This window comes from Populus alba, chromosome 1 (assembly GCF_005239225.2).
Source record: "Populus alba chromosome 1, ASM523922v2, whole genome shotgun sequence".
Lineage (NCBI taxonomy): Eukaryota > Viridiplantae > Streptophyta > Magnoliopsida > Malpighiales > Salicaceae > Populus > Populus alba.
In genome coordinates, this window is record NC_133284.1 from 40,168,208 (window position 1) to 40,177,463 (window position 9,256).

Sequence of the window (9,256 nt, forward strand, 5' to 3'; positions counted from 1 at the left end):
TACTTGGTAGAAAAATTCAACAACAATCTTATTGTTAATGTTTTATTTATTCTCAACCATGGAGTTTGCATTACTCTATTTTTCAGGACATTTTTATTAGACATCAGTTATGGATGATTGATTGATAATTTTCATAGGCATAATGCTATGATTATTAAAAGTCATCTTGTACCCTAATCCATATCAAGTTAAGTATCCGACTTCTATGTTATTTTTTTATTGAAAAAATTTAAATGACTAATATAAGTCATTAGTTCCAGGAAGTACAAAAGAGATTACTACTCTTTTTTTCTTTTTGAAAAAAAACTCAAAGATGAATTGATAAAATCCATTGATCTTTTGATATCAAGAACCCTGAACAAAAAATCATATTGGTTTATCATAAATAGGTTTTAATCCCCAATATAGCCCATCAACAGCAAGGCTTGCGAAGGTCCTGGGTTCGATCCTAGTATCAGCCTGTTTACCTGCCTACTGGGCTTGCAATGTTTCTGTGATTATAAGAACACCCAGGATTACCAAAAAAAAAAAATTCGATTACCTCATTCTTCGAAAGAGCATGCCAGCTGGCATGAGTGCGGCGAACCCTTAACAGTGCCTCGGGTAGATTCAAAGGCAATGTTTGTGGATTGTCAATTTCTTTTATGCAAACAGTCAGTTGGATAGCCCACTCCGTGTCTCTTTTTGAAATCACTGTACAAGATCACAAATCAAAATATCATTTTGATTAAAACAAATTCAAACAAAAAAAAAAGGGTTGATTATCAAGCTTTACCTTAAATCAACAAGATGCAAATTGATCGAGTCACCAGCCAGAATACTCCTGTTTTTTCTTCAACCTTCAATCGACCTGAGACCAGCAGCTGAAGACGGAACGTCAGTTTCCACCAATTAACGTGTCATCAGGAGCTCTTAACAGGAAGATGGAAATGGCTATTAAAAAAATGGCCTGCTTTAAATATCAGAAAGGCTGCATTTACAAATCAAGTGCAATAAAATCTACGAATCCAAGTCCAGAATATCTAAAGACCAAAGAAATTCAAAAGTACATATAAATTTCATGATATATGGGCACTATACGTGCTGTTTGCCAGAATCTGGAGTCTCTTACATGTATAAAAATAAACGAGCAGTTTGCTGAACATTTTGAAATATAAAATAAGAATGTAGCCAGTTCCTCATTTTAGATTAAACATGGCATGCCGCAAATGAAAAGCTCGTAGGGTCAAAATAACAACAAACCCCAACAAAACTTCCATCTCAAGAGTATTTATTCTTGTCAAATATAGTATGTTCTATTGTCAGCAAGGCTGAAAACCCCATCAAATGGAATCCATGTTCATATATCCAGGAGCAGCCTGCGAGGATCCTCCACAACATCTTTGATACGACGCAAGAAGAAAACCGCCTCTCTTCCATCAATTAGCCTATGGTCGTATGTGAGTGCAATGTACATCATTGGCCTTGGAACAACATTACCTCCAACAACCATTGGACGACTCACTATCGAGTGCATGCCCAATATAGCCGACTGCCAAAAAAAATATTGGTTGTAAGATCCTTTACCCATAAAGATATCTGAAAATACAAATACTAATTGAGTGCACAGCAGTCACTTATCCAAGAAAATGTGCTGCTGTCCATACCAAGACTAATCAGGACCCAGGTAGTGGCCAAGCAAGCAAAGCCAGATCACTGAGTCACTGGTTCAGGCAGGCAGCAATGTTTTCCTAGTCTAATACCCAAATCATTGCCAGATTGGATTAGCAAAGAGTGCTATCTTTTTAAAATTTTATATGCTATGAGAACCAGTCAGAGCCTGCATTTAACCAGGGAAAACATGATTGATTCTCTAAAACCCAACCTAAGAATGCCTTTCTGAGTTTCTTTGCTTAAATGGTCCAAATAAAAACCAGACCAGCTTAGTAGCTGGTTCACCAGTTTTCCGGTTCTACGGGCCAGTCCATTTCTGTTAACCATGCCCTAGACCATCAAGTTGGAGAGCTACAATGTCCATAGGAGAAGCATACACTCATTAATTTAAACAGATGAGATCTCAAGTTCAGCCAAATAGTAAATTAGTGCACAGTGTTTCAATCAGAAAAGAGAAGTGTATTCATTTAAATTATTATTACAGTAGAATGCCAAACCTGAGGGGGATTGATAATGGGTGTACTCAAAAGGCTTCCATAAACACCTCCATTCGATATTGTAAATGAACCTCCAGCCATCTCATCAATTGAAATTGTCCCATCATTTGCCTTCTTTGCAAGGGTGTTGATTTCCTTCTCTATCTCAGCAAAGTTCATCTTAGCAGCATTACGGATAACTGGAACAACAAGGCCCTGGAAGAAACATGATAATTACAATAAGGACGTCAAAAGGGAAAAAAGACACAAGTTTATCATTTGTTATAACCTCTATGAATAATTGAAACTTCAACAAAATAACAGAGGAAAGTGAAACCCAACAAGGAAGTAACTGCAGCATTTTTCTCCTATTTATTTGTTCATAGAAATCACAAGGAGAACAAATACTTTAATACAATCACAATATTTGTCAAAGATATTTCAAGTGTACAGATGGTCAGAGATAAAAATGGCAGAAGCTTCATTTAAACTGGCACCTCCAGAGGAAAGGATGGTGTCCCTGCGGCAATCTACTAATTGAGGGAATTCAATGTCTCATAGTGCTCAACATCTTGGGTGCAGTATTTACTGTGGAAATGGCAGGTAGTATGCCACAAGTCAAATATATATGCCAATGAGGCATTGGTCCGCTTAAAGGACTTAAGGCTAAGGCTGTGGGGGTTGGGAGCACCCAGGTTCAAATCTTCCCACCCCCAATTATCACAAACAGAAGACAAACATGTCATTTCTTCACTAACAAAAACAATCCTTACACTGAATAGCCAATAGCAAGGAAATAGTTGCTTTTGGTGAGACCAGCATCAAGGGGAATTTTGGTTAAATGATATTAGGCCCTGGCAACCTAATAAATTGTAATTGAAAAATTATTTTGATGAACTCATAAATGTGCATAACTGCTCCAATTATTTGGATAAAAACATATTTAGCAACCAGAATCAAACTATAATAGCATCCCACAATTTAGTTAGGCTAAGGAAATATACAAATAAAGATGCTTTTGAAAATGTAAGGAGCAAGAAAGATGCCCGAACCCATTACACTAATGACAAACACCACAAATGAAGATTTATAGAAAGCAAGTCCAGTGCATTACTGCTGGAGCTTCACCAAACCATAAGTACCAAATGTTGCATATTTGTGTTCACAAATAAGAAGTCGGCTGATTAAAGAGATGAAGACAAACCTTTGGAGTACCGACAGCTATACTAATGTCTACATAATCTCTGTATATGATATCATCCCCATCAATAACTGCATTTATAATAGGCTGATTCTGGAGACCGCTGACAGCAGCCTGAGGTATTTTATAGAGGAAACAAGGAAAATGAAACCACGTATGTTGGATCAAAAGTATATTTCAGAAATTATTTGTATAATTATAGATAACACATTGTTTACCTTTATAAATCCTGACATAAGGCCCAATTTCACTCCATGTTTTTCAACAAAAGCATCCTTGTAATCAGAGCGAAGCTTCATCAAATTAGTCCTACAATAAGCAGAGAATCAATGATGGGAAAACAAGCATGCAGGAAAATCAATCCAGGTAATGTTATTTTGTGGGGTAAAATTCAGGAACTAATCCACCCATTTCAAAGCACTATTTTCTGTTTTCTTTGGGATAGAAGCATTATAAGGGAAGGAAAACTCAGAGAAATAAGTTCATGTATCTGTGTTGGCAAAAACCAAACCAATAGTATATGACCTAACCACTATTATCAAAGAGTTATAGCCATAACAAAAGTGATATAAGCAATGAATCGTTAAAATCAAATTGAACTCACATATCAACTTCATTGAATGTTGTCAACATAGCAAATGTGTTCTGAGAGTCCTTCAATCGGGTTGCAACCCTTTTCCGAAGTCTTGTCATAGGAACCTGTAATCAAAGAAGAAATTGAGAAACTAATAGAACAAATCTCAAGGAACATTCCCGAATATATAATGACAAAAGACAACAAACTTACTCTTCTTTCCCTTTCCTTAGGAGGAAGCTGGGGTTCTGTAGCAGAGCGTTTAGGAGGTGGTGTTGCTGGAGTTTTAGGCTTTTCTGGGACAGGACTAGCTTCAACCTTAGGCTTTTGCTTTTCTTCATCCTTCGTTTGAGAAGCAGATTGCTTAGGTGCAGCTTTCTTTGATATATTCTCAGATGGAGCAACATGAGCTACACCTTCACCAGACTTTGAAATGACAGCAATCCTGGCACCTGGTTCAACAGTATCCCCTTCCTTGGCTATATACTGCCAAAAATCATGCACAACAGTTCAATTAAAATTTGCAACCTCAATCATCAAACCTCCTCCCACAGGAACATAAAACTATAATTAAAAAAACAACATATGTATTACCTCTTTTATCACACCTGCTTCTGGACTAGCAACATCAATTGTCACCTGAACATAAGTTGACATTACAAGTATTAGAAACGCACAACAAATTTTCTATTACATGTGTCAGAAAGCAGGGGAGGAAAAGCATGTTGAGGACAGCACCTTATCTGTCTCAATTTGAGCAATTGCCTCATCAACTTCTACGCTATCACCAGGATCTGCTCTCAGTATATCATATTCAACAAAATCAGGAACTTGCAATTATATAAAGGACAAAAGGATGTTTGCAAACAACAGAAATGAGAAATTATTACTGGTAAAACATACTCTTTAAGAATTTTGCTAGAGTGCCATCAGTGATGGATTCACCCATAAAAGGAACAACAGCATCAACCAAATCCCCTACATCAGAACACAGAATTATCATAAAGCAAGATATAGCAAAGCTTTAATACACGATATAACTGCAATAATAATAGTTGCAGGGTCCTCTTCAAAGATATAAACTAAATTTAAGCAATCCATCCATTTCATCACATCCAAGATCTTACACAGGTCAACTCAACAAAGTACCCAGCCGTTGTAGAAAGACTCAACACTTAGTGACAAGCCAAATAGGTGCTCCAAAGGCCATTACAATCTGAACTGTCATACCACCTAAGCCCGGCCCCTCTATACCACAATTTAATGTAAATGCATACCACATTTCTGACAACTATGACAGAGTACTTTGATTCAAAATTTTCCATTAATTATGTTTTCCCATGATAAAACTCCACAGCAAGAGCTTTAAACTGCATTCTTTGTTAGAAGCAACTTCAAAGCTATTCGGGAAAGACTCACATAAGAGCTAGAATGCTAATATCCTAGATAAGTGATTGAAATTAACAATTATAAAGCCATAAGGATTAAATAGTCCAGTGAGGACTAGCATCATGCAATGTCTCCACCAATAAATTGTGCACCAGTGCACACACAGAGAAATTACAGAGCAATGTGTAATGCACAAATGAAGGGAATCCATAGAGTCCAGTCAATAACACACCAGTGTCTGAAGAAAATGGCCTACTCCAAGTTTTCTTGCTGGAGGCGAGCTCCATGTTGGAAACAACTTCACTGCATAACAAAAAAAAAATTAGAAAAATATAAGTGGGAGAGAGAGAGCACTGCAATGCAGCAACACAATAAGCAACAAACAACTCTAATTAGCATAAAAATTCTTCATCATTTTTCACCAACCTAATCTACATCTTTATTGGATAGTTAGAAAGGACAAGCATTCTCCAATTTACAAATTCAGTGGGAAATAAAAGATGGGAAATCTAGTTCTATACTGACATAAAGCAGGTAAAATGAATTAAAGCACCCCATCAGGCCACTATCATTTAAGTGCGAGAGTCTCGCCAAGGGTGTATGCATTTCAACCTTGAGGTATAAAAGCTAAAGTAAGATTGGTAAAAGGTTTAGAAAAGGAAAAGACATAGACAATCAAACAAGAACATTTCTATTTGTTCACTTAAATGGTCCACAATCAAACGATAAGCTTAGCATGGTTTCACAGGTGTCATCCAGTTACTGCTTTTCTGATCCTAAATTCTGATCCTAGAAACGCTAGTCCTGATATAGTTTCTTCAAAGCACAGAAATAGAACATCACTAACCTCACGGGCCTTGAACTAATTGCCCTGCCTGTAAATAACAAAAAAACCAAAAAAGAAAAGAAAAGAAAAACATGATTAATGACAAACTATTATTGTTGATATTATTATTATGCTTAAAAAGGTAACAAAACGCCACACCTAGTATGAAATAATACCTCGGGGAGAAACAAGGCAACTGAATTTCCGAACATGTTCAAATCCTCTGGCATGAGTTAAACTCTGTTGACATACAAGATAGCATTATTGAAATTACACACACACACACAGCTATTTTCTACCATAATATAATAAAAAAAAATGAAAGTCATCAATACCTCGTCGGAGACTCTAGAGGTAGACGAAGGCGCAGGTCGAACAGTTTGTAATGACTGCCTCAAAATCTGATGAAGAGGCATATCAAACAAAGAAATTTCATATCAATAATATAAATTAGCAAATAAATAGATGAATAAATATAGTAAATAAAAAAAAACATGAATTTTCTAACCGAAGAAGACGACGAAGACAAGCCTCCATTAGCGACTCTTCTTCTTATAACCCCAAACATCTTGTTGGATTCTTTCGATCTCTATCTGCTTTTTTTCAAAAATTAAAGATAAAGATAAAAACTGTTAAACAAAAATAAGAAAGAGAAAATCTTCTTTTTCAAAATTATTTTCATGTTATGACAGATTTTGACCTGATTAAAAAAACGTCAGCGGGGGGGTGAGTGAGCCAGCAAGCGCAAGTCTCTGAAACGAGAGAGAAGTGTGTTGTTTGTAGGGTTTGGCTTCTGAGTAATGAAAGACAAGGCTGCAAAGTTGATTTAAAGCACGTAATGCAGTTTCAGTTTGCTTGCTTGTCGCCTTTTTATTGGTTACACAAGTCAAAATAGGCTCGATTGAGGACTTACGGTGTATTATTGTATACTTTTCTCCTTTACTCTTCTAAAAAGGGCTGCACGTATTAAATAACAATTGGTTTTTAAATTTTTTATTTAAAAATATATTAAAATAATATTATATTATTTAAAAAAATATATTATTATCATCAATATATTAAAATAATTTAAAAATATCAAAAAAAATAAATTAAAAATGAAAAAAAAATATATACCTGAGCGGAAAAACAAATGTGTCCATGGACTAAGAAAATAAACAAGAAATTTCTTATTGTTCACCTTAAATAATCTGATTTTTTACTAGCCTTATCTATTTGGGTGTCATTGAGAAATTGACTAATAGATCACAAAAAATCCTTTCAATTCCTTTATTTTCCTTTATAAACATATTTTTCTTGATGGGGGGGGGGGGGATCATGAGGATTTTCATGCGTTTTTTCATCCATCTCTCAGCAAAAATATATTCCAAATATTATATTATTTAAAGTGTAAAACAAAAAAAAATGTTGTAATTTAAGAAATATTAAATTAATGGCCTGCCTACGCCACGACCAGAAAAAAAAATTAATGCAGAAAAAAGCATTTAAGCACTACTAATATGTTTTTCAAAACCAAGAAAAATTTGAAATTCAGATCATAGATCCAACTAGGTTTAATAAATTTATTTCATTCAATTATATGATAATAAAAACAGGCAATCATGGCAACTAAACTTGATGCAAGCCTCATGGATATATAGATGAAGAAATTTATAGTCAAATCTACTCTTCCTAAGAAAGTTAATATTAGGTCTAAAATTGACTTCTTTATTGAAATATGATGTGTTCTTTTTTCTCCTTTCATTTTTTTAAGGATTGTTGTGTTTTGATGATAGAAATATTTTTTTTTCTCTTTACAATTTGTTTGTTTATTACAACGATAACATGTGTCAAGGCACTAAAATTATAACTTATCAAACCCCAACCCAACGCATATAAAAAAGACACGAACAAGAAGTATAGAAGATGCCAGAACAAGAAATATCCTGAACAATGTTGAAAAAAAAAATAAAAGAGTTCTAAATAAAATAAAATAAAAAGAATCTCAAATCAATTAGAAAACCAATACAATTCTTGTATGGTAGCTTTTAGACTTTATTGCAAGGCCTTTTTTTATTTTCGATTGCTTTAAAATTTTAACTCAATATATATCAAGACCCTTGCAAACTTCTGGTAAAATTCCAACTCAATCTAATAATCCGATCAAAAATCATGATTGTTAAGTAAAATTATTTTAGAAAAAATAAGTCTCTAACTATTGAAATTAATTAGCTTATAAAGTAGATGGATCAGTTCTTTCTTGTACATGGATTAAATTAACTAAAGTCTAACCATCACTTGTTCAAGGTGTAGCCTTCTTGAAATTTACCTTGGCTCTAAACACTTGGAATAAGCTCATTGAATGCATCTTTAAGCTTTTTTGGCCTTGATCTTATGATTGGTTCTTCTAGAGCTTCTAATGGATCATTTAGTGTAGTTTGGATCGTATCATCCCCTCACTATTAAAAAGAATTCAAGCTTGAATCTTTACCTACATCAAACAATAAAACCCCAAATTTATTATTTATATTAAGGAAGGGTCACGCCTACTCATTGGAACCCGAGCTTTGCCATTAAAGAAAAAAAGTTTTTGTTTTGTCTTTATTTTACTTAAAATAAAAATTGTGTAAGTGAACCACTAACTTAGGCTCTTTGAAGTTAGAGGGTTAAAGCTCCTCAAGTTGAGTAGGAGGTTCAGACTTCTACTGATAGCAAACAACGATACTTTACTTGGATTCGGCTTGGGGCCAATCCCTATTTTTCAATCTCGTTATTGTATAATAATAATAAATAAAAAAAAAAAAAGATAGCAGCTCGTGCCTAAGAAAAGATCATAACATTAAAAGTAGCATTAATACTATACTTACATAGTGACACAATTCTTTTAAGGATTTTGTCATTAATTCTTTCAAGGATTTGCTAATGCACCTCCACACTTATGTGACACAATAAAAACATGTCTCAAGGTACTAACACTATTATAATAAAAACCCCCAATATAGAACAATATTCCAGGAAACTCTGGTAAGTTTTCATCTCAATCTAATGATCGAATTGGAAAATATGATTGCTGCCCTAAAATTAGATAGTAGGCACAATTATGTTAAAATTCAAATTTCTTTGTTCAACCATTTTTTGAATTGTATAAAAAGATAACA

At 34.3% G+C, this 9,256-nt stretch overlaps 1 protein-coding gene across 1 annotated transcript; it reads right to left on the reverse strand.

Moving 5' to 3' along the window:
• Positions 1 to 1,038: 1,038 nt before the first annotated feature.
• Positions 1,039 to 6,976, reverse strand: LOC118056833 (dihydrolipoyllysine-residue succinyltransferase component of 2-oxoglutarate dehydrogenase complex 2, mitochondrial). Its single transcript, XM_035069205.2, has 15 exons — positions 6,820 to 6,976; positions 6,628 to 6,712; positions 6,455 to 6,520; positions 6,296 to 6,359; positions 6,141 to 6,168; positions 5,526 to 5,596; positions 4,808 to 4,882; positions 4,643 to 4,698; positions 4,499 to 4,543; positions 4,118 to 4,390; positions 3,935 to 4,029; positions 3,549 to 3,639; positions 3,334 to 3,444; positions 2,151 to 2,345; positions 1,039 to 1,531 (listed from the first exon to the last, which is right to left on the reverse strand). The coding sequence occupies exons 2-15, from the start codon at positions 6,685 to 6,687 to the stop codon at positions 1,340 to 1,342; spliced, it is 1,422 nt and encodes a 473-aa protein (XP_034925096.1). The 5' UTR covers positions 6,688 to 6,712; positions 6,820 to 6,976; the 3' UTR covers positions 1,039 to 1,339.
• Positions 6,977 to 9,256: the final 2,280 nt, after the last annotated feature.

What these genes read in the sequence shown, in the direction of transcription:
- LOC118056833 (XM_035069205.2), bottom strand. Translation starts at nt 6,687, where the DNA reads ATGTTTGGGGTTATAAGAAGAAGAGTCGCTAATGGAGGCTTGTCTTCG. An exon ending in ACATTCAATGAAGTTGATAT is followed by an intron (nt 3,640 to 3,934) that starts GTGAGTTCAATT and finishes TGCTTATTGTAG; the next exon opens with GACTAATTTGATGAAGCTTC. An exon ending in TTATGTCAGGATTTATAAAG is followed by an intron (nt 3,445 to 3,548) that starts GTAAACAATGTG and finishes AAAATACCTCAG; the next exon opens with GCTGCTGTCAGCGGTCTCCA.